The following is a 27,702-nucleotide window of genomic DNA, read 5'->3' on the forward strand; positions in this document are numbered from 1 at the left end:
TCTATTCCTGGGTTAGAAAGATCCTCTGGAGTAGGAAATGGCAACCCACTCCAGTATTCTTGCCTGGAAAATCCAATGGACAGAGGTGTCTGGAGGGCTACAGCCCATGGGGTTGCAAAAGAGACAGATACAAATGAGCAGATACAAGCACAAGTTTTTCTTGCTACATAATACATCTTGTGCTCCAAACAACAACCATTTTCTTCATTCATGGAGTCTGTGTGTCAGACATTGAGAAGCAGTGTATCTAGAGTAAATATCTCTGCTCCATTATTATGGAACCCAGGTCCAGCCACCCGCTGCTCTAAAGCCGACTCTCCAGAGACCAGTGTTGGTAGGGAGGGAAAGGTTGCTTTATTGTGGAGGCTGGCCACAGGAGAAGGTGGACTCCCGTCTGAGAACTAGCCCCCAGTCGCTGCTCAAGGAACAGGAGCTTTTAAAGGGGAGTTTAAGGGTTGTATAGGCAGAGGGAGGGAAGAGAGCAGCATAGTCATCTCAACACCAGTAATGCAGTGATCTGACCAATGTCACCTTGGTTGTTTTATTTATTTATTTTGTTTTTGGCTGTGCTGTGTCTTCATCTCTGTGCGGGCTTTTCTCTAGTTGTGGCAAGCAGAGGCTACTTTCGAGTTGCGGTGCTCAGGCTTCTCATTGCAGTGGCTTCTCTTGATTTTGAGCACAGGCTCTAAAGTGTGCAGGCTTCAGTAGTCATGGCTCCTGGGCTCGAGAGCACAGGCTCAGTAGTTGTGGCGCTTGGGCTTAGTTGCTCCTCGGCATATGGGATCTTCCCGCATCATGGAGATCAAACCCATGATCAAACCCATGGAGATCAAACCACATCATGGAGATCAAACCCATGTCTCCTGCATTGGCAGGCAGACTCTTTACCACTGAGCCACCAGGAGGTGGTTAAAACACCTTTGGTTGTTGTAAGTACAGTTAATTTTTAGTTCCATGGTCTATTCCCAGTTTTTTGAGACTAGTTCTTAGAACTGTGTGAGGCAGAGCAGCTGACACCGTGGCTTCAAATAGGTCGTCATGAAGTCATCTTCTTCCACCTGGTGGGACCTTCAGTATCTGTAAAACACCTCCCAGGAGATGGCTCAGAATATTACCTATGACCCTTGAGGAGAAAATAAAGATCCTTGGCCTTGCTTAGGGACTAAACTAGTATATTTTATCTTATGTAAAGGCTTTGAGTATAAAGTACAACTAAGTTGTCAGGCCAAGGTGCTGCTTACACCATGAAAGTTGGGGCTTCAACCAGGATAGCTTGAAAGAGATGACAAGACCATCATGACAATTCCCAGACCAGATGACAGTTCCCACCATGATGCTGGGAATCCTGTTAAGTCTCACTGCAAACATGCCTGATGATGGATGCTGGTTCATTCCTGGACCTCAGCTGGGTGTGTCCTCCAAAGCCCTGGCACATGGCATCCTTAGCATGGGGCTACATCACAGCATGGCAGCTTCAGACTGCGCAGGAGAGGCTCAGCATTGTGGGAAATCCATGGAAGCTGATGGATCTTCTCTGACCTAATTCACAAGTCTCATACCCTCTCTTTCACCCTACCTGCAAGCCTCCCTCCTTCACAGGAGAGACAAGCTCACACTGTAGGAAGAGATAGATGCTCTCAGCATCATTTTTGGACAAGACAACCTTCCCTATCTGCTAAAAACCAGTGGACTGAGGTGATGAAAGCAAAGCTGAATGGAGATTTAAATCAAGCCATTGAAATGTACAGGCTGTCTCTTCCTGTTTATCAGCGCCTCTGTGTTCACCTCCCCTGGTTGGCTTTGCAGTTTACAACCGGCTTAGCACTTAGCTTTCAGCCAGTGTCCTGATTGCAGGCTGGTAATGGCTGTGAAATTGTTACCTAAGTGTTGTAGAAAGTGAAACAGCTGGCTGCTGACAAATACCAGCCCTGCAGCATGTGGGCTGGAAGGGGCCGCCACGCAGTGTCAACAGAGATGCTGGTTCACATGTGAGCTGAGGATCCCTCTTTGCTGTCACTCAAGAGCCTCATGAATCACAACAGGAAAAAACAATCTCCGAGGTGCAATCAGGGAGGACGAATACCAAGCCTTCCCTTTGTTGAATAAATCCCACTTTTCAGTAGGGAAAGCAGAAGAATTAAATCCTTACCTTTGGCTCCCAAGGCTTCAACATCAAGTTTCTCTATCAGGATTTTCTTTTTTAATTTTTTGACCACACCCTACGGCATGTGGGAACTTAGTTCCCAGACTAAGGGGTCAAACCCGCAACCCCTGGAGTGGAAGGCAGAGTCTTAACCACTGGACCACTGGACAAGTCCCTGTCAGGATTTTTTAAATATAAAAATATGAGAAAAACCACATCAGAATGAAATAATAATTAGTTTTGAAAATGGAATGTATCCCTTATATCTGGAATCTAAAATATGACACAAATGAAGTTATCTCTGAAACAGAAGCAGACTCACAGATACAGAGAACAGACTTGTGGGTGCCAAGGGAGAAGAGATGGGAGAGGGATCAGTTGGGATTTGGGGGTTAGCAGTTGCAAACTAGTGAATAGAGAATGGATAAACAACAAAGTGCTGCTCTAGAGTATGGAGAACTCTATTTGGTATCCTGTGATAAACCGTACTGGAAAAGACTATTCAAAGAAAAGAGAATGTATATTGAAGTATAACTGAGCCACTTTACAGTATATCAGAAATTAACAAACAAAACATTGTAAATCAACTGTACATCAATGAAACAAATTTTTTTAAGACTGGAATTATCCTTTTTTCACCCAGTGAGTGCCACTGAACCTGGAAAATTCTCTGTTTCACCCAAAGAACAGATCTTTCCAATGACTGCCTGATCAGTTTATTTCCTATCTAATCAGAACTAAAGAAACAGTCACAGATTCTTACTCAAGCTTTCAGTTTACATGTTCCTAGGAAAAGGACTCAGAGTAGCCCTGGCACATGGCATCCTTAGCATGGGGCTGCATCACAGCATGGCAGCTTCAGATTGCTCAGGAGAGGCTCAGCATTGTGGGAAAACCATGGAAGCCGATGGATCTTCTCTGACCTAATTCACAAGTCTTGTACCCTCTCTTTCACCCTACATGCAAGCCTCCCTCCTTCACAGGAGAGACTTTCTCTAAAAGAGAGTATAGTCCGGGTTACGCTGCTATAACAAACAGCCTCTAGATTGCAGTGTTTTGAAGCCAGCTGGTTTTGTTTCTCTGTCACACTACATATGTGCTGGGGCCCCTGCTTTGGTGTGTCCTCAGTTGGGATCTGGGATGATGGGAAAGTCACCACCTGGAACATTCAGTGTCTCTGGGAGGAAGGGGAAGACATCACATTGAGCATGCTCTAACTCTTCCAGCCTCACCAAATGTGATGTGTTGTCTCTCCAGCCTGCATTTTATTGGCCAGAGCCACAAACCCAGATCTCACTTTGAGGAGAGGTAGAGAAATAAATCATACCACACACCTGGAAGAAAAAACCAAGGAAAGTCATACAACTGCCCCTCTCCGCAAGTGATAGTGCATGTCCTAAGTTTCCCCTTGCTTTGTGTGTCTAACAATTCATCAGGTGTTCGAAGGAAACAGCCAGTCTTTCTAATCTCTTCTTAAAAATATATTTTTTAAACCCTAAAAATTTTTTAAACTTCGTTTGTCTGTTTTTGGCTGCATTGGGTCTTTGTTGCTGTGCTTGGGCTTCCTCTAGTCCCACTGATTAGGGGCTACTCTAGTTGTGGTGTGCATGGCTTCTCATTGCTCAGGCTTCTCTTGTTGTAGAGCATGGGCCCTAGGCACATGGACTCAGTAGTTGTGATGCACAGGATTAGTTGCTCTGAGGCATGTGGAATCTTCCCAGACCCGGGACTGAACCCATGTCCTCTTCATTGAAAGGCTGATTCTTAACCACTGGACCATCAGGGAAGTCCCTCTAATCTCTTTTAAATCTTGGTTTTCTCATTGTGCAATGAGAAAGTTGAAAAACTTTTGGAAATACTTTTGTGGCGGGTGGGGGGGGGGAATAGCTTTCTTCTTTGTTTAAGGCAATCCCTTGTCTAATGGTGGCAGAAGGTAGAATCAACTTCTCCCAACCCTGCTTTGAAGGTAGGTATAGTCACGTGACTTGCTTCAGCCAATAAAATGTGAGGGGAAGTGACAGGTGTGGAATTCAGGGGGTAGTTTGAGGAATTGAAGCCACCCCGTGATGTCATGAGGGAGAGTGGTACAGCTGGAAGTTAAAGAGAGAAATAGAAAGGGTTATTGTTCAGATTCTAATTTCCAAAGTGGGATTCTGTTGTCCTTAGATGATTCACTGGGAAGGCAGATTTATGGAGTAAGAGAAAAATCTCTTGAAAACCTTCTTTATCCCCCACTTTGCAACCCACTAAGCTGGGGGCCCAGCACATAATAGATTCTGCTATACTGCAGGGGCCAGCATGGGGAGAAGAGGATGTAGAAAGACCAACTCCCACCTCTGTGGATGTAAACGTGGTCCTGAGGGACTGTGGAAAGAAGAAAAGGGCTAGAAATTGTGGAAACAGGGTGAGCTGCATGTCTGTGTTGCTACCAGTGGGGCAGAAAATCTGACCTGAGTGACAGGACTTTGCTAGAAAAGTCATTAGGAACTCCAAGGGCGGAAGGACCTCTGCTAGTGAACTGAAGTCGCTCAGTCGTGTCCGACTCTTTGCGACTCCATGGACTGTAGCCTACCAAACTCCTCTGCCCATAGGATTTTCCAGGCAATAGTACTGGAGTGGATTGCCTGCTAGCAAGTAGCATTTAGGCTCTGGAAGGAAGTTGCCTCAATGGTTGATTACACAATGACTCAATCGTCAGTGTTTGGTAAGCCCAGGTCTAAATTTAGGTCAGCCCGATTGTAATAGTGTGGGATAGCATATCCATGGACAAAGTCCCCATGTGTCCTTGGAGGGGCAGGGGAGGTAGCTGAGGGTATGGACTGTCAACTTAGCCAGGGGATATCCTACAGGGAGAAAAGAAGGAGCAATAGGACATGGTGGGTAAGAATAGGGCTCCTGGAACCATTGTTAGCTGTGGCTTTAAGCAACTTGCTTAATTTCCCTGTACCTCAGTCTTCATCTATAAAAGGAGGTTATATCTTGTCTCCATAAGCACCCTTGAAAAATTATACCATTTTCAGATAGGATTTTTTTTTCTTTGTTGCTTTTTAAATTATGGAAGTATGATAAGACATTTACAGAAGACTTGGAAAAAAGATTCTCTTTTTTTTTTAATGAAAGTATATTTGATTTACAATGTTGTGTTAGTTTCTGCTGTACAGCAAAGTGATTCACTTATACATATATGTTTATTATTTTTTTATTCTTTTTCATTATGTTTTACCACAGGATATTGAATAGAGCTCCCTGTGCTCGCAGTAGGATCTTGTTGTTTATCCATTATATATATAATAGTTTGCATCTGTTGACCCTAAACTCAGACCCATCCCTCACTCCCTTCTCCCTCCTTCTTGGCAACTGTACATCTACTCTCTATGTTGGACAAGATTCTTTTATGTGGTGTATTGATTTTTCTCTCTAGAAACACAATATGAGATGTGATGATGAGGTGTTTTTGTAGTCTATCCACTGTACTCTGGGATGTCAGTGTTGGAGAGGTTTTGTGTGTGTGTGTGTGTGTGTGTGTGTGTGTGTGTGTGTGTGTGTGTGTGTGGTGAGCTTGCAAGGAGTACCTGAACAATCTCTACTTTCTGCTCAGTTTTGCTGTTGATGTAAAACTGCTCTAAAAAATAAAGTTTATTAATTTGTTAAAAAGTGCTAGTTCAACATTAAAATTTTAAGCAAAGACCCATGCACTAACTTACTCACTGGATGCTTTCTAGTTGGGGAATATCTTTCTATAACAAATAAATAGAACAGATTTTAATAGTCCATCATGTTTGGGTGAGATTGCATTAATAAGAGCTGCCCACTAGAGTTTGCAGAGAACCAACCGAACTGACCTTGCTGTGAGTTGAATTGTGTCCCCCTCAATTCCTACCTCACAGTACCTGTGGATGTGACTTTATTTGGAAATAGAGTCTTTTTAAATATAATAAATCCAATACAGTTTTGTGCACTTAAAAATATGTTAATGGAGTAGATATCAGGTTAAGTGTTCTTCAGTTCAGTTCAGTCGCTCAGTTGTGTCCAACTCTCTGCGACCCCATGAATTGCAGTACACCAGGCCTCCCTGTCCATCATCAACTCCCAGAATTCACTCAGACTCACGTCCATCGAGTCAGTGATGCCATCCAGCCATCTCATCCTCGGTCGTCCCCTTCTCCTCCTGCCCCAATCCCTCCCAGCATCAGAGTGTTTTCCAATGAGTCAACTCTTCTCATAAGGTGGCCAAAGTACTGGAGTTTCAGCCTTAGCATCAGTCCTTCCAAGGAAATCCCAGGGCTGATCTCCTTCAGAATGCATTGGTTGGATCTCCTTGCAGTCCAAGGGACTTTCAAGAGTCTTCTCCAACACCACAGTTCAAAACCATCAATTCTTTGGCGCTCAGCTTTCTTCACAGTCCAACTCTCACATCCATACATGACCACAGGAAAAACCATAGCCTTGACTAGACGGACCTTTGTTGGCAAAGTAATGTCTCTGATTTTGAATATACTATCTAGGTTGGTCATAACTTTTCTTCCAAGGAGTAAGCCTCTTTTAATTCCATGGCTGCAGTCACCGTCTGCAGTGAGTGTTCTTACTGCTTTTTTAAAAGAGTAAAGTTAAAAATGAAAAGAGAAAAAGGCTCTGGTTAGGTCAGGTGTCCCTGATTGCTCAGTGGGTAAAGAATCCTCCTGCCAATGCAGGAAGCCTGGGTTGGAACCTTGGATGGGGAAGATCCCCTGGAGGAGGAAAATGGCAGCCCACTCCAGTATTCTTCCCTGAAAAAAAAACCATGGACAGAGGAGCCCAGAGGGCTATGGTCTAAAGGGTCCCAAAAAAGGGTCACAAAGGGTCTATATGACAACGCACATGCTAGTGAGGATCTGTTGAGGTGGAGGGATAGTCTTTTCTTGCTGCTCTGGGAAAATTCCTGAGTCCATCAGTCTGATTGGACCACACCACTGTGATCCATTGGACACATGGACCCAAGGTTGTTCCCAAAGAATTGGAATACTTTCAAGGCAAACCACAAATCCCTGGAAGGTTATCACTGTCCTCGAAAACCTGGTGTGTGAAGTGGCCAGTGTCGTGTTCGAATCCAGCTGTCACCCTAATGCTAACACACATACCTGTTATCTTTGCAAGAGATAACTTCAGCTGTGGCCATCACCTGTCTTAATTGATTGACATGTATATGCTTCAGTTTCAGAGATGGATATTACAAAGGCACATTTTCCTTTTTTCTTGGAAACTGAAAGGCCATCTTTGAAGATGTGCTGACAGAAATAATTCTTGTTGAAATAGACATCAAAATACTCCTGAAGAAATGGGGAGAATAAGAATGAAATAGCTCTATCAGATATTAAAACGTCATAAGCTATTGTGTGTGAAATGCTTGGGTACTGGCTCATGTGAAGACAGATCAGACAGATCGATGAAAGTAGAGAGGCCAAAAATAAGCATAAAAAGGTGAATTTAGTGCATATTGAAGATGGCATTTTAAATCAAGTACTGAGGGAATCATTTAATAAACCACGTGCTGGTAAAACCCATACAGAGAAAAGATAAAGGAAGATCCCTCTTTCATTAACTTCTCGCACTAAAATGAGTTCCTGATGGATCAAGGGACTAACTTCCTTACTAATACATGTTTTTATTGTGGTTGTTCAGTCACTAAGTCATGTCTAACTCTGCGACTCCATGGACTGCAGCACACCAGGCTTCCCTGTCCTTCACTATCTCCAAGAGTTTGCTCAAACTCATGTCCATTGAGTCAGTGATGCCATCCAACCATCTCATCTTCTGTTGCCCCCTTCCCTGCCTGCCCTCAATCTTTCCCAGCATCAGAGTCTTTTCTAGTGAGCTGGCTCTTTGCATCAGATGCCCCAGGTATTGGAGCTTCAGCTTTAGCATCAGTTCTTATGAATATTCAGAGTTGATTTCCTTTAGGATTGACTGATTTGATCTCTTTGCTGTGAAAGGGACTCTCAAGAGTCTTCTGAGACCAAGAAAACAATATAGTAGACAAAGGATTTGAACAGATATTTAGCAAAACAGAAAAAAGTTATAGGTATATGAGAAATATTCAGTGACTCAAACTTAATGAAGTACTGTTTGTATTAGATCTGTAGTGATCAAAAGGCACATTAAGACATTCTCAGCGAATGTGCAAATTGGTAGAATCTCTTTGAGTGGTAATTTAGCACGTTCTATCAAAATTGAACATGGACATCTTTTTTGACTTGGCAATTTCTTTCTTAAGAACTGTTACTGTAGACCTGCTTGTGTCTACAAAGCTTGTGTCTACAAAGCTGCGAGTGTATGGAAGTTCTCTGAAGTGCTGGTTATAGTAGCAAAGATTGGACACCTCCTATAAGACCATTAGATGGCCAACAGGCAGTTAAATTTTATTCAAATAAATCTACACATTGAAGTAGTACATCGAAGGAAGTGGGAGTATAAGCACTGATATAGATGTGTGAAAAGATACAGTATTGCAAAGAGTCGGACACAACTGAGTGACTGAACTGAACTGATAGATAAGATGCATAAAAGTGTGTACAGTGTGTTGCCATTGGTTTTAAAAGATCTATACTTCTTAATTTTTTAAAATACAGTCTTTATTGAGTTTGTTGCAGTATTGCTTCTGTTGCATCTTTTTGTTTTTTTGGCCACAAGGCATGTGGGATCCTAGCTCCCCAACCAGGGACTGAATTTGCATGCCCTGCATTGGAAAGTGAAATCTTGAGCACTGGACCACAAGGAAGTCTCCAAAGATCTGCTTTTCTAAATGTGTTAATCTCCTAGAAAATGGTCACTAAACTGGGGAGAAGTCTGGGGAAAGAAGTCTGCAGTGAAACTTTTTGTGTTTCTGCCTTTGTTATGTTGAAATATTTATCAACATTCTTGTATGATTCTTTTGAATGAAATAAAAAAGTTAATTAACAATGAATCCCTCTAAAAAGGGCCCCTGAAAATATGAGTTTGTTAACCATAACTCTGGTTTTGATTTAGAATGTTTTCCTTAATTAAAGAAATATATTTAAACAATCCCTCTAAAACCCTGGTAACCTTGAAAGCTGAAGGAAATAGCCATCCAGTTCTATTATGTGCTGTAGTGAAATTAGAGGGTTGGGGCTCATTACAGATAAGAAAATTAGGTCTTATTCCAAACCCCAGGAGCCAGACCCCTCCCAATGCATCTCGGTGCCCTGGGAACAGAGTTGGGAGTCTAATGTTCAAACATAAGTCACCGAGGAAGACCACCAGGCTTGCTGTTCTCCAGATACTCATCGTGCTTGCTCTGCTCTGATTCTACCCTTGGGAATTTGGAACTCCTGAGTCCAACGTGAACTTTGACTCCGCATCTTCCACCTCCCACAGGACAGTGTGGATGCAGATTTATTTCATTTCGTTTTGTTTTTTTAGGAAAACCAGGCCATTGGGTAGTGACTGTTGTATGGATGAGATGGAAAGAGAGTGAAACTTGATTTAAAATAGCTGTCCAGCTTTCAAAATGGTGCCTGGAAAAGAGATGAGACTCAGGAAGTGTTTGTTGAATGAATCAATGACCAAAGAAGCAAAGAGACCAGTTTGATTTACTCACCTAGTAAACTTTTGTGTAACAAGGGCAATAATAATAGTAATAATAATAATAGACTATTTTTAGTGGACATTATGGACTTGGCACACTGTATCTGTTTAAAAAAACTTTCAATTTTATATTACAATATAGTTCATTAACTACACTGTGATAGTTTCAGGTGGGTAGCATAGCAACAAATGTAACCATTCTCCCCCCAAACTCCCCTCCCATCCAGACTGCCACCTAACAATGAGCAGGGTTCCCAGTGATATACAGTAGGTTCCTGTTGGTTATTTTATTTTTTATCCATTGTAAGTATAGTGGTGCACACTGTTCTCTTATAGAGTTCATTATGTTCAACAAAGAATAGGACTTTTTTTCTTGCATGAATGCTGATGTATTTGACTGACGTATTTGCTGGTGTATTTGTGACTCTGATGAGAGACTCAATAGCATGTAAAGAATGAGGTGGCCTACTTCTGGTCATGGACATATGGTCAGTTCAGAGAATGTAGTCACTTATTGCTTTGGTAACAATGAGGCAAATAATTTCTCCTGCTTTTCCAGAAACATGATGTTCTCATGTGGCATCTTCTGCACTCAGCCATCATTTACTGGGAAGCTGTATTGAGGGACCTTGTCTATACTAAGGCTTTGGTTTTTCAAAGGAATTAATAAATGCTGTGCATGCGCGTGTGTGTTCAGTGTCTGACTCTTTGTGACCCTATGGACTGTAGCCCTCTAGGCCCCTCTGTCTATGGAATTTTCCAATTAAGAATACTATAGTGGTTTGCCATTTCCTCCTCCAGGGGATCTTCCTGATCCAGAGCTCAAACTTGCATCTCTTACATCTCCTGCATTAGCAGGCAGATTCATAACCACTGGACCACCAAGGAAGCCCCAATTGACTGGAAGAAACACAAGCTGGAATCAAGATTGCCGGGAGAAATATCAATAACCTCAGACATGCAGATGACACCACCCTTATGGCAGAAAGTGAAGAGGAACTCAAAAGCCTCTTGATGAAAGTGAAAGAGGAGAGTGAAAAAGTTGGCTTAAAGCTCAACATTCAGAAAACGAAGATCATGGCATATGGTCCCATCACTTCATGGCGAATAGATGGGGAAACAGTGGAAACAGTGTCAGACTTTATTTTTTGGGCTCCAAAATCACTGCAGATGGTGACTGCAGCCATGAAATTAAAAGACACTTGCTCCTAGGAAGGAAATCTGTGATCAACCTAGATAGCATATTCAAAGGCAGAGACATTACTTTGCCGACTAAGGTCCATCTAGTCAAGGCTATGTGGTCATGTATGGATGTGAGAGTTGGACTGTGAAGAAGGCTGAGCGCCGAAGAATTGATACTTTTGAACTGTGGTGTTGGAGAAGACTCTTGAGAGTCCCTTGGACTGCAAGGAGATCCAACCAGTCCATTCTGAAGGAGATCAGCCCTGGGATTTCTTTGGAAGGACTGATGCTGAGGCTGAAACTCCAGTACTTTGGCTACCTCATGCGAAGAGTTGACTCATTGGAAAAGACTCTGATGCTGGGAGGGATTGGGGGCAGGAGGAGAAGGGGATGACAGAGGATGAGATGGCTGGATGGCATCACCAGCTCGATGGATGTGGGTCTGAGTGTACTCCGGGAGTTGGTGATGGACAGGGAGGCCTGGCGTGTTATAAATCATGGGGTCGCAAAGAGTCAGACATGACTGAGTGACTGAACTGAACTGAACCGAACACATACAGAGTTCTATCAAGTTCTTTCAACATATATATAACATATTTACTTCATATACTGTTTGTTAATTGCTCAGCTGTCTCCGACTCTTTGCAACCCCATGGACTGTGGCCCACCAGGCTTCTCTGTCCATGGGATTCTCCAGGCAAGCATACTGGAATGGATTGCCATTTCCTTCTCCAGAGGAAGTTCCCCACTCAGGGATCAAACCCTGGTCTCCTGCATCACAGGGAGGTTCTTTACAGTTTGCGCCACAGGGAAGTCCTGTCTGTTAGATACTAGTTTCACATAATAAGCTATGAAATACTTAAATTGCATCCTTGATGGTTGGATGGTGGTCTGACATTTTTCAGTAGGAACAAGAAGTGTACTTCATGCTCACATGCCAGGCAAAGATCAGATCACTTCTAGAAGACATTCATATGTGTATTTTGGAGGGAGGAGGAAAGTTTCCTCACCCCTTCTAGGTCCTTCTGGCTGGTTCAAGAATTAAATTGAGATGAAACAGATGAACAGGAGAAAGTCAAACAAAAGTGTAATCACATGTATGCATTGGAGAAACCAGGAAGACTGACTACTCGAAAAGAGACCAAGATCTTCACCTTAGACACCAGCTTCAGCTAATGGCTGAAGAAGATATTGGAGGTTTGGTACTTTGGTGGGGAGGAAAGCAGCTGACATGGAGATGGAAAAGCAAGTGTTTGGTGAACAAATGTTTGCTGGGCCAGGCAGAGACCATGGGACACAGAGACATCTCTGATCTCTAAGAATTCCCCCCACCACACCTAGTCTCTGTTCTTCTCAGGTGAGGACCTGAGTGATATACCTGGTGATAGCTCTGTTCCTGCAACAGGACCACTATTGAAATTCTTCAGGCAGTTAGGGAAGGGTCAACGTTTCTTCCTGAGTTTTTGGGTCTGTGATTGTCTTCATCTGAAAATAATCTGCGTGCCTGAGACATTTTGGGCTGGCAGATTTTCCCCCCAGATATATACATTTCCCTTCTACTTTGGTTCCTGGCTTTACCATTTTGTATTATGTGTGTAACCAAGTCTTTTTAAGATGGTCACTCACATCCTGGGATCTCCATCTTTGTGTAAGATAGTCATCCTCCCCCTGGGATCTCCATCTCTTTGTCTTGCTTTCTTTTTTCTTTGTAGAATTTATCAACGTAAGAAATGTGTGTGGGTTTGTGTGTGTGTGTTCTGTCTCTCCCCGCAAGAATGTTAGTTCCCTGTCAATAGGAAGTTTTGTGCCTAACAAACTTCCTGGACTGTGAATGATGCCTGGAGAACAGGTGGGACTCAGTGTTTGTTGAATGAATCAGTGACTGAAGAAGCAGACAAAGAGACAGGTTTGGTTTACTCACCTAGTGTTACTCATTACATTCATGACCTGCTTTAGGCATTTATATCTGAACATTTTGGTGGAAGGGAGGTACTAGGGGGGATCATCACTTCCTCTAAAGCTTTTTAAATAAATATTTAATATTATTTTTTATTTTATTATTTGACTGTGGAATCTTTAGTTGCAGCATGCAAACTCTTAGTTTTGGCCTGTGGGGTCAAGTTCTCAGATCAGGGATTGAACCCAGGCCCCCTGCATTGGAAGTACAAAGTCATAGCCACTGGACCACCAGGGAAGTCTCCCTCCAAAGCTTCTAACAGTTAGCACCCACGCTCGTCCTGTTGGTGTGCTTTCCATGTGGTGTGCAGTCCTTCCTGTCCCGTTTCTACTCACCACAGCTGATTTGGACATATGCCCCTAAGAAAGATGGGTCTCTGGAACCTTTTGTGAATGAACTGAGAGTCAGAGGAAAACCAGGTACTTGGAGAGACTAAGGACTATGCATAGGATGCATTTAGCTCTACGATGGCTCTTAAAGAGTTAGTGAGCTCTGTGCTGGCAAAGGTAGCCCACAGGTTGAGTTTACTGGGATGAAAAGTGGTGACTCATGGAAGTTCCAGGAGAAACAGCCAGTCCTCAGCCTCTGCACCGGCAGCCAGCCTGGCCAGAGACTGGCATCACATGTCGCTCACCCTTTGGGCCAAGATGCCTAGTTCTGTTGCTCTGGCTCTTCTCCTCACTGGGCTCTCCTGAGTTGGTTGAGGGCCAGCCTGCTTCCTGCTTTCAGCTATTAATTTGTCCTCGGAGTCGGTTGAGAAGAGTGGCCAGGGTGATCTGTGAATAAAGCGGCATCTTTTGTGTGATTGGGATTGTTGTGAACAGTTGTACAGACTGCACACTGCTCAACTCTACGAGGCCCGATTCACGTCATAATTTCTAGGCATGGTAGTTCCTGGAGTTGGTCAGGGCACAAGTTATATGGCCGTATGGCAATCCTGGGCATGATCTTATTTATTGAAAATTATAGAATTATAACCTGGGTGTGTCAACTGTTAAAAAAAAATACAGCTTCAAAGTCAAGAATTAACGTCTTATTCGGTGGACTTGAAGACATCCTCTCAGATTGCTCTGAGGGTCTGCTCCAAAGAGGTCAGGGAGGAACTAGATATATACGAGTTTTTCCTGAAAAAAAAAAAAAAAGTAGTTGAACTTTGAAAGATTACTGGTAGTCACAAAAACAGACATTTCAAGTGAATAATTTTGGTGCTTTTCTTTGTATGGGAAGATCCAAGAGTCTGAGCTCATTGAAATCATTCCTTTGGTGTTCACTAAGCTGTCCAGGGCCCGTATCCTGTTTTTCTCCATGCTGAGTCCCCTCAGGGTGAACAGGCAGGGTGGCTGCAGTAGCTGAGGGCTGGATGTCTAGCGCCCTTTGTTTACTGAAATGGCAGGTGACATTCTTTATCCACAGGTGTGAACGAAGCAGGATGATGACTGAAATTTTGATGATCTAAGTTCAGTGAGATGGAAGTTCAGACAGATTTTACTTTCTTCCTTATACCTGTGTGTATTACTCAGTGTTTTTCTGCAGTAAGCCTATCCCAACCCCTTAATCAGGACAAAAATGACAAAGCTATTAATCATGTCCAGTGTGTGTAGGGGGAGGGGCAGGATGTTGGTATGCTTTTCTGCGCTTGGAGACCTCAGTGATACTTCTGAGGTAGCATGACATCACACACCTCATTGATTTAGTCCCTCATTCTCTCATTCATGATGGATTGATCTTACTGCGTTCCAGCCAACAGAGGTCACAAATGCTGGGCAGCTTCCAATCCCTGAATGACTTTGCTTAGCGAGGATGGTGTTTTTACATTTTTGGAATTTCACATGCAACTGAGAATTTCTGCCCTCCCTTCAATGTTTTAAAGACTTGGCCACACCAGGCCTGAGCTCACAGTCTGAGTTGTCCAACCCTCCTTTAGTTTTCACTTTATAAGGAATGACATCATCTCCACTTCCAGGGCCTTTGAAAATTCAGTTGATCAGCCAATGGCTAAAAAGTGTCCACCTCCCTCCCATTTGGCTGGCAGGGGGTCCTGGAGGCCAAGTCCCCCTCTTCCTCCACTGTTGGCTCCTCCCACTGTGGGTTTTGGGGAATGTCCCTACCTGTGTGACCCAGATCCACTCCGTGTTTGATCTTCTGCTCTTTAATCCCCCTCAGAGTGTGGTCCTTTGACAGCTGGGATGATGGTACACACACCTTGTGTCAGCCTAGGACTTTCAATGCCTCAAGAGAGCAATACATCAAAAATGACTTGCCTTGAAGTGACTGGCCTTCATTCTGAATTTACCCTTACCAAAATGGCAGTGTGGAAACAGATTCTTCATACTTGTAGAAACACATGGAATCAGCAGTAGAGTTTTATCTCCTTATTAATGTGCATTTATTTACCTGCTTCCATATAACAGGACTTCTGCTCATTATGTTTATTCATGTCACGCTTGGGAATTAAAGGTTCCAGAAGATTTGAGCAATTCCCTGTAAGTGGGGTGTGTGCACCCCAAGAGATATGCAAAGTGATTAAAAAATTGCAATGATGCAAAAATAGGACCTCTCACCATGTTGTTTTGTAATCTCATCATTTTTATTTATATTTTTCTGTGTATTTTCTAGCATGCATGTTATTATGTCAGCAGTTCAAGTATAAATTTGATAAATAAATATATCTATATTAAAGTGAAATGCTAAAAAATAATTTACTGGTATGAGTTCCTGGTTTCAAAAGAAATGATTTAGAACCTGCTAATTCACAGTATGGCTTTAACTAGGGTTTGCTTATGTGTAGCATTGTTGGCATTGAACTGCATATATTTGGTTAGTCCCAAAGTCGTGGCAGAGAAATTTAGCAATGTACATTCCAGTGATGGGAAGAGGGGCCCAGTGTCACAGGAAGGGAAAATGGAACAACATTAACAAAGAATTGTTAATTACATCATAAATGATCACATTAAAATAATTTTTGGCTGGGCCAGGGCCAAGATATAGGGATGGGGCTGAAAGTTATTCTGTTTTAATCTTTTCCATTATGGTTTATTACAGGATATTGAGTAGGGTTCCCTGTGCTGTATAGTAGGACCTTTTTGAGATATTTTACATATAGTAATTTGTATCTGCTAATACCAAACTTCTAATTTATCCCTTCTCCCCCACCTTTCACCTTTGGTAACCATAACTTTGTTTTCTATGACTGAGAGTCTGTTTTTATTTCATAAATAAGTTCATTTGTGTCATATTTTAGATAAACACATCTACATGATTTCATATGGTATTTGTCTGAAAATGGTTCTTAAATGAAATGTTATAGGCTATAAAACATGTGGTCTTGGTGGGGCATAATATGGTCATAAATTGATCCTCATCAATTAGAAATTAGAATAATGAATGATTGTGGACTATTAATTTTACAATAAATTTACTGAGTATGAGAAAACATAGTATATTTAATTCTGTTCCATCATTAATGAGGGAAGGTAAGTAAGGAGACAGGGAGGAATTCAAAACAGCTTTATTTTGAACCAAAGGGGTTTTTTGGGCTATGAACCAATGAGAAGTGACAGGTTTGCCATCAGTTAATTGGAAAGGATTCCACTAACCAAATCCACAGCACTTGGAAGCGTGTAGCATCCTTCTGTTACCCAGGGTATGAGGGATGGGATGTGGAAAAGCAGAAATAGCAGGTGCATACCACAGCTCTGATCCCAGGCTGCTGGCTGTTTCAACTGTTACTGGATACTATGTTTGAAACACACACACGCACACATGTGCAGCCATGTGTGTATATGGGTGTGTGTCTATATATATAAATATATGCATGCATAAGATTTGTTTATGTGTGTCCATATATATCTGTGTGTGTATATATAGATGGACTTCCTTGGTGACTTAGATGGTAAAGAATCTGCCTGCAATGCAGGAGATATATGTGTATATACATACGTATATGTGGATATATGTGCATCATGTTTCCATATGTCTGTGTGTGTATCTATGTGTGCATCCATGCATGTGTGTATATATATGTGTTTATATTTGTGCTTGTGTATGTCACTGTGTGTACATATGAGTGTTTCTGTGCATGTATATATGTCTGTGCATGTCCATATGTGTGTATATATCTGTGTGTAAATGTGTGTGCATATATTTTCATGTATATATCTATGTGTATATACATGTATATTTGTGTGCACACATGTGTATGTATGTTGCTTGTGTATGTATATGTGTGTGTACATGCATCTGTATATATTAAATGTGTATACAGATCTGTGTGTGTGTACGTGTCCATGTGTGTATATAAGATGTGTATATCTATGCGTTTATATTTGTGTGTATATTTGTGTATGTGTATTTATGTTTTTATGTGTATTTATATCTATCTATGGATATATTTGTGTGTATACCTATATAAATACAATAACTCTGTTATGTTTTTGAAATAAAATATACCCTTAAGCCAAGCAGAGTTTATTTATTCCAGTCCACAGTCCCTGTGCATTCTGTGGGGGGAAATTATGGCTTTTTCCCCAGCCGCAACAGTACACATACTATTAAATGTAAATATATAGTAAATGTCTTTGGAAATCAAGTGCTGTGTTTATCTCTATGTAGTGAAGCTGTCAGTGAAACCTCTATTTATTGAACCACAAGTAGATTATAAAACTTCCACTAATGAATGTAAGTAACCCAGTTGTCATCAACAAAAGAAGGAAGTAGCATTTGGTTCAGACCCAGCGGAGCCAAATTTCATGTGTTCTGAGGATTATCTTAATAGTTCCAAAACGCTGCTACTTACAGTGCTGAGATGAATGTTTCAAAATGATGCACCCAACACAAACCATATTCAGCGTGTACCACAGATGTGTCTCTGAGAAACAACCAGTCTCGTTTCTTTCACACATTCGTTCTTGATGTTTGTACTCTATTCACTGCCGTTTCTTGAGCAGGGACCTCTTGCCCAGTTCAGAACATCTGAAATACACTATAGAAATGTGTCTCCTCTTATGAAAACATTCTATGTCCACAAAGCACCATTTCTTAGAGCCCAGTGCTCAATTTCATAATCCCCCTTTAGAAATAATGCTATAAATTATAGCTTCGGGTAGCTGCACTGGAATTATTGGCAACAGATAATTGGGTACTTCGTGGGTTAAATAAGCAACCATGTTCTTTCCTAAGAACTTAAAAATGATTCATTGGAGACACAGTATCTGAATTCCAAATAACCTACTTATGAATAAAATTTAAGAAAAATAAGAGCCTATTCTATAATCAGAAAAAGCTTCGGTACTAATAACTCCTGTATCATGAAAAGATTGCAAAATCCAAGTTGATGATGACCTATTTATTTAAAGTAAATTTGACTCAATAAAATTCCAGTGCACAGTAATTGGAACAGCCCTTAGAATTCATCTTCATAGAATAGCAGCTGTCCATAGTGAATTGAACTTCTTTTCATCGCCCATCTTGGTTGCTTACAATTTAAATAAGTTCCTGCAAGGCAGGAATCCTAGCTCGTGTCACCAGGTCAGATGGCTTCCTGGTCTGTGCATACAATCCCCAATTTATAAATGACGGCATTCAAAATGTTGGTTTCTACTTGGATTATTTATGACACAAAACAATGCTCTAGAAGCAATGCTATGCATGGCGCTCACCCAAAAATACTAACTTCAGCCCTGGGGTTCAAATGTAAGAAGTGATTCCTCTTGTCTTTGTTAGATGAGGCAAAGTAGTTTGTGTTTTGGGGTCCCCACGACCACCCCTGAGTTTGATGACTTTCTGGGAAAACTCTAAGGACTCAGCGCACAGCACAGTCATAATTGGATTAAGATTTATTACAGCTAAAGGACACAAAGCGAGTTCAGCAAAAGGAAAAGAGACACGGGGTGGAGTCTCGGGGTACTAGGCACAAGCTTGGGAAAGTGCCCTTTCAGGGAGTTGTACAGGATGCCCTTCATCCCTCCAGCAACGAGTTATGACAAAACAGATTAACAGTTGTCTCTCTGGAAAGCTCATCCAACCCTGGGAGCCAAGAATTTTTTACTGGGGGCAGGTCTCCTAGACACCACCTGCCTGGCAGGCATGGTAACTTCAGACCACCAGAAAGAAAGATCAACTATATTGCTTGTACAAAAAATTTAGACTTAGTGAGCCCCTCTTATTAAAGAGTTGAGGAAACCCCTTTCAAAATCCGGATACCAGAGGGCAACCTTGCCAGCATGCCTTTCTAGGAGGGCAGTCTCAGGCCTGCTGTGTTCACTTTCTTTGCACAATCTGTCTTCAAGTTGTTTCTGTGGGAAATTGCATTCTTAGTGCTTGCAGGCAAGTCTTTTCTCACCAAGCCCCATCCCTAAAAGTGGCATCTTTTCTTCCCGCTTTGCTCCTAATATTAGGGGTGACCTGGCTTGTTTCATCTGGTGATAAGAGTGAGGATTTTAGAGATGGAGACTCAGAACCCTCCTCTTTGCCTCTGGTCATTACAGGTACCACAGCTATAAATCTGGGGAGCATACGTCTGGGGCTCCCCTCTTGGCAGCATCTTCCACCTGGTCACCCATCAGTCTGCCCCATTTGTCCCCTGGCCTTCTTGCTTCAGATCCATTTATGTTTTCCTCAAGGGACTAAGAAAAGAAGACACAACAGGAAGCATGACTCTTCCCAGCAGTTTGTGCATCCAACTGTTTGCGATTTATTGCACTGTCCTTTGACTATATCCTTTCCATTTCCTATATATTTATTCACTTGAAATCTCTTAGAGAAAAATAAGGGTGTATGAGGAAACCAGTTCCACCACGCATCCTCTGCCTCTCGCATCCTGCTCCTCTGATATCTGGGGGAAATTTTGGAAGCGGGTCGTCTGTCCCTTTCCATGATTGAGTGAAAGAAGAAAAGTGTAAATGGAAAGTGAAAGTGTTAGTCTCTCAGTCCTGTCTGACTCTTTGCGACCCCATGGACTGTAGCCCACCAGGCTCCTCTGTCCATGGAATTCTCCAGGCAAGAATACTGAAGTGGGTTGCCATTTCCTTCTCCAGGCAAGAGTACTGGAGTGGGTACCATTCCCTTCTCAAAGGGGATCTTCCTGATCTAGGGATCAAACCCAGGTTTTCTTCATTGCAGGCAGATTCTTTACTGCCTGAGACACCAGGGAAGGAGAGAAATAATAAGCAGTCTGGTATGGAGGCCTCACCTACTTTCGCAAATTTGTCATTAAGTCTGAGAAGATGTTAGATCTCAGGACAGGTACTGGCCAGTGTTGGCTATCAAAGAAATCAACCGGCTCAAATAAGTGGCTTCAGCACAAGGAAGTTTTATGTGATGCCAAGGAAAGCCCTGAGACTCATTGGACCCACACTGTGATTCAGGAACCATTTCAAATCCTGCATCACCTGCAGCCAGATCCCCTGGTTGCTCAGCTTCTCAGTGAAAATTAAAATGGTCCTGACCTCACAGGGCATACGTGGGAGTGAAATGGAATAAAACTGTCATGAACTCAGAAGAGTGCCCAGTTTGTGGAAAGGAATCGATAAGTGATAGTGATGATGATGGGATGATGGTCGTGGTGATGACAATGCTGATGATGAGGATATTTTGGGAGGAACACAAGAGTAGAAGTCAGGCAGGGACTTCCCTGGTGGTCTAGTGCTTAAGGCTTTGCCTTCCAATGCAGGAGTTACAGGTTCAATCCCTGGTTGGGAAGCTAAGATCCCACGGTTTTTTTTGCAGCCAAAAAAACAAAACATAAAACAGAAGCAATATTGCAGCAAATTCAATAAAGACTTAAAAAATAGTCCACATAAAAAAGATCTTTAAAAAATAAAGGAATTAAGGCATGCTTCTCTCTGTACCCTGTCAGCATCTGTTTTCCTATGAACTAGCATGCTTCTCAAAACAGTCTGAGTGGCAGGGCCTGTCCTCCACCCTTGAACTTGGAACGATGTTTGGGAAATTAGATAATACAGAGGAAGGGCCCATCAGTACCTGGCATGAAAAAGACATTCCAAAACTGTGCATTGATATTATTAATTCACTTTTGCAGTCTGAATGAATTTCTTTTTTCTATTTAATTTTAATAGTCTACAGGTATTCAGGTAATTTTTTTAAATTAAAGCCATCCACTATCAGAATATTATTTCTTTATATGACCAGTCCTTGCCTGTGTCACTGTTCTGTTTCTAGCTCTTCTGTTAAAGGAAGAATGACCAGGAGAAAAACTGAGGATGGATGGATTGGAATGGAATTGCCAATGTGTGATTAAATTCTATTAAACATGGGGTTACACCTGCCAGGCGACCATGTGCCATTAAGTGCTGGGTGTCCCCAGAAGCAGAGGTAACCCAGGGATGCCCCACCGGCGTCTCAGCTGTGCACTTGCTGTCTCCAACAGGGTAAAGGTGATGAAAGGCATGAACATCATTGGGGTGAGAGCCAGCAGCCCTTCCGTGTGGGAAGTCAAGGAGAGCACAGATTACGCTGGGAAGTACACACCTGCTGTCATTGTTTGTCAGAAGAAATCGGCTGGCTCAGAAAAAAGGTGAGTCCCCACGGCCTGCCGTATATTCAGATTATCAGTGACGCGGCCTCCTTTTTCCCCAAATCGTTAACAGCCACTTTCACTGTGGTTTGCATTTGCTGTGCATCTGTATTATTAGTGCTTCTAGGTAAGATGGATGAAATCCTTCATTTGGAAAAAGGTGAGCTATTATTCACGGTGGACCTGCTCACAGTCCCAGTGCAGCTCTGGGTCACCTGCAGGGACTACTCCATGCAGATGGAGTTTATCTCCAAATGATGTTACACGGCAACGCAACCTCTTTCTAATCTGTACGATTAGGGAAAATGGAAAGTCTGGGCAGCTCTGATAAAATGGCCCATTTTGCAAGTGTTCCAAACAAGAGTTTCTCGAGAAAGCAAACAAACAAACAAGTAAAGCTGGTAGATTTCCTGGCCTGAAAAGGTGCCTTCCGCATTTGCCATGTCATTTAAATATAATGCAAGGATTGCATTTTGTGTGGGCATTTTCTGATGGGCATGTGAACAATCTGCTGTGGAATTATAGGTAATTGTGACTCTGTCTCTGATACTCACCAAAGGAGAAACAGTCGATTCACAGCTGGGCAGAGAGACTTGGAAACTCAGTGGTTCTTGATTTATTTCTGTTTCCTGAAACCTCATTTGTGATTCCGGAGAAGGCAGTGGCAGCCCACTCCAGTACTCTCGCCTGGAAAATCCCATGGACTCAGGAGCCTCGTAGGCTGCAGCCCATGCGGTCGCTAATAGTTGAACACAACTGAGTGACTTCCTTTCATTTTTCCTTTCATGCATTGGAGAAGGAAATGGCAGCCCACTCCAGTGTTCTCGCCTGGAGAATCCCAGGGTCGGGGGGAGCCTGGTGGGCTGCCGTCTATGGGGTCACACAGAGTCTGACATGACTGAAGCAACTTAGCAGCAGCAGCAGCATTATGATTCCAAAATATTTCTGGTCTGGTCACCTAGTTGTGCCGCTTTGGGGTTGGTTGGGTTTTTTTTGTTCATTGTATTACCGGCAATTGAAATAATAATAAATGGACCATCCATACCTATACAGCATTATTTCTGGAGTCAGTTTTTTAAACTTCCTAGCTCCATGTTTAGAGAAAGTTTATTTTCCATTGTTTATTCTAATATAGAGATCATGAATCTCAGCTGATGTGTACTTTGCCTTTGGGAATTTATTTCCAAAGAGCATTTGATGTGAATTTGGGGGTGACATGATATGGATTTCCGTCCATGGTTCTGTTTCACATGGGTGCTCTGAGATTTGGATTATCAGCTGTCAAGCTCTGTCAAGACTTTCCTCTTGTGACCAGTGTTTCAAGAATTTTTTTCTTGAAGATTTGCTTGTAGAGCACATGAGAGCAGAGAAGAAGAGATCTGTATCTGAGTTCTGCCCTAAGTCTTTACGTAGTAATGGTCTGCCACCTGGATGGAGTACCTTTAAGAACTTATAAATAAGGTCACGTCCAAAAGTGTCTGTGCCAGTGACGTGGTTTGGGAAGTAAGGTGCCAGCTCCCTTAAGGGTTTCCTTTGTGTTGTAATGTTAGCAAAAATTAGGAGGATAGATAGGTCGGTAGATGAATAATGATAGATAAACAATAAATAGATGATAGTTAGATAAATAATAGATAATGCGATGGATGGATGGGTAGATAGATAAATGATACATATACAGATAGATATATAGACAGGCATAAATTTTTTTCTTTACCAGAAAGTTGCAGGAGTCTGGGGGAGACTTGGGAGAAACCCAACCAAGGTGCTTTTTTTCCTTCTTGTTTCTTCTTGCCATTTACTGTATGGGTTAGTGGGAGTAGCGGTGATTGTAGTGTTATGTATGAAATGCAGAGATTTGAGTCATTTGAAACGTATTATTGACTTTCTGGCTAAACATTCATTCAGTCTGTCTTGGGCATGGAGAAATTAAGGCAACTTTCCAAGAGAAGCTCATTCCCATTAAGATGTAAGGTGTAAGCTGCCTTTTTATGCATCAACTAAGGCATTCCCAAGGGGCTTTAACACTTCCTCAGATGAAACAGAAAATCAACAGCTCTAGGACATATCGAAACTTACAAATGTATGGTGCTTGCCATTTTCCCCCCTTTCATCTGTATCAGTATCTTCTTTAAGAAACAAATTCACTGAATGGACTGCCAAGCTACTCCTTCACAGTTCTGATATCACATGCCACTCACTATGGAGACTATTCCTTATCCATTTGTAGATTCTGATATCAGTTTTCTATTTCCTACTATGGGTCTAGATGATGAAAGAAAGCATATGGACTAATACAGACATACAGCTGCTGCTGCTGCTAAGTCGCTTCAGTCGTGTCCGACTCTGTGCAACCCCATAGATGGCAGCCCACCAGGCTCCCCCGTCCCTGGGATTCTCCAGGAAAGAACACTGGAGTGTTTTGCCATTTCCTCTCCAATGCATGAAAATGAAAAGTGAAAGTGAAGTCTCTCAGTCATGTTCGACTCTTAGCAACCCCATGGACTGCAGCCCACCAGGCTCCTCCGCCCATGGGATTTTCCAGGCAAGAGTACTGGAGTGGGGTGCCATTGCCTTCTCTGATAGACATACAGAAACACACATAACTCTATATCTTTAATATGTTATATTTGTGTACATATATAGACTAATATATGTATGTGCACATGCAGTATATTACGTGTCTTTATAATATGTCATATATATAGTATATGTATATAGGACATATAAGGGATATAGGTGTTTCAGTATCTACATGTATACATGACATACTTATGTGTATTTGTGTATGTCTGCATGAGTGCATATGCTTTCTTTCATCATCTGGACCCACAGTAGGAAACAGAAAAGCATGTTATGATGCAGAGTTTTATTCATTGTTTTTCACTCTACTTGTTACACTACAGCCAGGAAGGCTTTGCTTAATGAGGAAGCTGTAGAATGCACGCTCTTTTAGATGCAAAACCACACCGGTCTGGTTGGTAGCTGCTTCCAGACCCTACAGCAACATGTGTTACATGTGAGAGTCGCCATGAATATTCCTTTAGTGACATCCTAGAATTAGCCTATATCTCCATTACTTTATGTATTACGATGCAAATCTGTCAGTACACATACTGAATAGTCTCTGACATACCTGTTCATATCAAGTAACGTGTACAACAGTATCTGCATTGATGACCTATCGGGGGAAAACCCAGAAAAGGACACTTTTTCAGCAGAGGGACTGGCAACTGTTATTTCTTTTGGAATGAGCTGGGAAGTTGGGGGAGAAAGCTGAATGTAAATTACTTTTTACTGTGAGCCATTTGGACTATGATTTTCTTTTAATATGTGCATGTATTACCATTTAATATTATGTATATAGTTAAAACAGACTTTTCTGAATAGGATATATTCATTTCTATGTTCAACTTTTATCCTCCCTTTAAATTCTTTTTATTTTGCTTCTGTCTTTATGAAGTCAAATGCAGAAGAATCATGCTCCACTCTTGGGGGTAGTGAGCACACCAGAAGATCCGTTTCCTTTTCTTGAAGGATAATTGGAGAGCATATGATGGATTGGATGCTTTCATGTTAATAGGTTTTGGTTCAGGAGCAATTTTGCTTTATACATTCTCCCTACTCTCTTTGAATGTTTTTCAGTTATTCTTTTTTTTTTCTTTTGAAAAAAAGAAAAAAAAACTTTATTTATTTACTTATTTTGGCTACGCTGAGTCTTAGTTGCAGCATGAGGGATCTCTGTTTGTGTCATGTGGGATCTTTCATTGTGGGGCAGGGATTCTCTAGTTGCAGCTCATGGGCTTTGCTGCCCCATGGCATGTAGGATCTTAGTTCCCTGACCAGGAATCGAACCCATGTCCCCTACATTTCAAGGTGGATTCTTAACCACTGGACCATCAGGAAAATGCATCAGTTATTCTTAGAGTCAGAGTCAGATCATAAAGATGCAAAAGAGTCAGTCTTAATGAACTTGAGAGTCATGGGTTGTGAATTGCTAATAATTTACCATGGACTGTGAAGATGCATTAATGAAGTTAAGTTCCTGTGACAGGTGTAATTTTATGGATTAAGGAGATGCTTGTCTAGTGATGAACTCAACAGGAGTAAGTGAAGATCTCTTATCTAAGTTGAAATACATCCTTCATTTTTTTTAAAGAACTGTGGTTGTTCAAAGCCTTATCATCACAGTATTAACATATGAATATTACCCACAGCTATCAGATCTATTTTGACTAAGCATTGCCAGAAAATATTATGGAACAGAAGGAGAATAACTAATTACGCTCCATCCATCAAATTCCATTTGGCATTTTCTAAATCTTGCTCACTCTAGCACTTTGTAAACTTAGATAAATGTATAACAAAAGTCATGTATTTTTTTATATCTTTGCTCTTCTTTGCATAGATGAGTGTTTTCCAAAGTTTGCCATAGTTTCTATTTAAATGATTTTAGGTGTGTAAAGAAACAGGATCAAATAAACTGAAATGACAGAAATGTGTGTGTTTTCCAGTTATCCAGCAAGACTTCTAATTGAAGAGAAATTCATCTCTTTTAGGGGCTAATATGTCTTAAAAGTCTCTGTCCTTTGTTAATAGATTGTAGACAAGCAAGAGTACATAGTTAGGCTTAATCCTTTCTCATGATTATCCATTTACTTCATAAGATACTGCTTTTCCATTCATTATAGGTAATTTTGTTATGACTTCATGCTCATACTGCTTGCCACATGACAGGACAGTAAATTGATGAATGAGTTGTTGGGGAAAGAGATAGTGACTTTATTCAGAAAGCCAGCAGACTGAGAAGATGGTGGACTAGTGTTGCAAAGAATCATCTTACCTGTGTTAAAATTCAGGCTTCTTTTATACTAAAAGGGGAGGGGGGGAGTGTTGACTGTTACATACTCCTTGGTGCAGGAATCCTTTGTTCTTAGAACTATCCATGTAAATCAGGTCACAACCTTACAGTCCATTCTGCAACCTTTTAATCTCTAGAAAGTATTACAGCTTTAAAGATCAGAGCCTTGAGAATGGGCTATGCTGTGTATTTCAGGCTATAGGCAAATTCTTAACTTGTAGCAAAAGCAATAGTGCACAGAAGTTAAAGTAAAAATAAAGAGATCCAATATGGAGTCAGATTTGTTCTTCCCTGTTACAATATGTTTCGTTTTAAAACAAATATAGCTCAAGTAATAGCATGACGTACCATAAATAGAAAGTAATATTTAAAGGATATACAGATATTATTATGATCATGAATGTATGTTCAAAAAACATATGCTGGCATGATAAATCCATCTCATAACACTTTTATTGGATTAAGTTTGATAATTTAATGAATGTGGCAGATTCATGTCAATGTATGGCAAAACCAATACAGTATTATAAAGTAAAATAAAGTAAAAATTAAAATTAAAAAATTAAATTAAATTAAATTAAAAAAATATTCTTGGCAAAATAAAAGGTTGGCAACCATATGTTAAGTCACTATTTAGTTCATGGAAACAAAGTCTCAGAACTGAGAAACTGAACTGTTGAGAATATATTATATTCAGTTCTTTAATTAAAGCATGTAACTGAGGCAAAAAAGAATAATAATAATGTAATGAATGACTTACTAAAAATAAAATGACTTAAGTAAAGTAAAAATTTACTTCTCTGTCTCATAGGAGAAACCGTGATACAGGAAGGCCGTAGATGGCCTGGCAACTCCTCAGTACCATCAGGGTCCCAGGCACCTATTTTTCTTTAACATCATGTTTATGCATGATTCTTATCCTCATAGATTAAGATGGCTGCTGGAGTGCCAGTCATCATACCTGCATTGCAGGCTAAAAATAAATAAATAAATAAACTGACAGAAAAGAGCCTTCTCCACTGGATCAGTTCCATTTGAACAACTTTTCTAGAAACTTATGCCAGCCTCCAGTACTCTCTTGCTTCTCATTGGTCAGGACTTAATCACATGGCCTAACCAGACTTCAAAGGGAAGTAAGAAACATCATGTGTTACAGGCATTAGTATACTTAAGTTAGAATCAGTTTTCTGCTCCAAAGAGAAAAGTGGACTGGATGGGTTAAGGGACCAGAAACCTTGATCTCAGCAATTTATAAAAGAGTAAATCTTGTGGGATTTCCAATAGGACGATGGAAAGGACATGATACCTAACCATTCCTTTCATTCTGCCAGGTTCCCATGGAAATTTTCAGCTATTATATTTTAAATAGATAAGTAACAAGGTCTTACTGTATAGCACAGGGAACAAGGTTAAATACCATGTAATAAACTATAATGGAAAATAATATG

At 41.3% G+C, this 27,702-nt stretch overlaps 1 protein-coding gene across 1 annotated transcript in view; it reads left to right on the top strand.

Moving 5' to 3' along the window:
* The window catches only part of TMEM132D (transmembrane protein 132D), a 900,295-nt gene that overhangs the window by 401,275 nt on the left and 471,318 nt on the right, over window positions 1–27,702 (top strand). Inside the window, exon 3 of the mRNA XM_027956399.3 lies at window positions 21,250–21,396. Coding sequence (XP_027812200.2) covers window positions 21,250–21,396 — 147 coding nt within the window. The remainder of the gene's footprint in view (window positions 1–21,249; window positions 21,397–27,702) is intronic.

This window comes from Ovis aries, chromosome 17 (genome assembly GCF_016772045.2).
Source record: "Ovis aries strain OAR_USU_Benz2616 breed Rambouillet chromosome 17, ARS-UI_Ramb_v3.0, whole genome shotgun sequence".
Classification (NCBI taxonomy): Eukaryota; Metazoa; Chordata; class Mammalia; order Artiodactyla; family Bovidae; genus Ovis; species Ovis aries.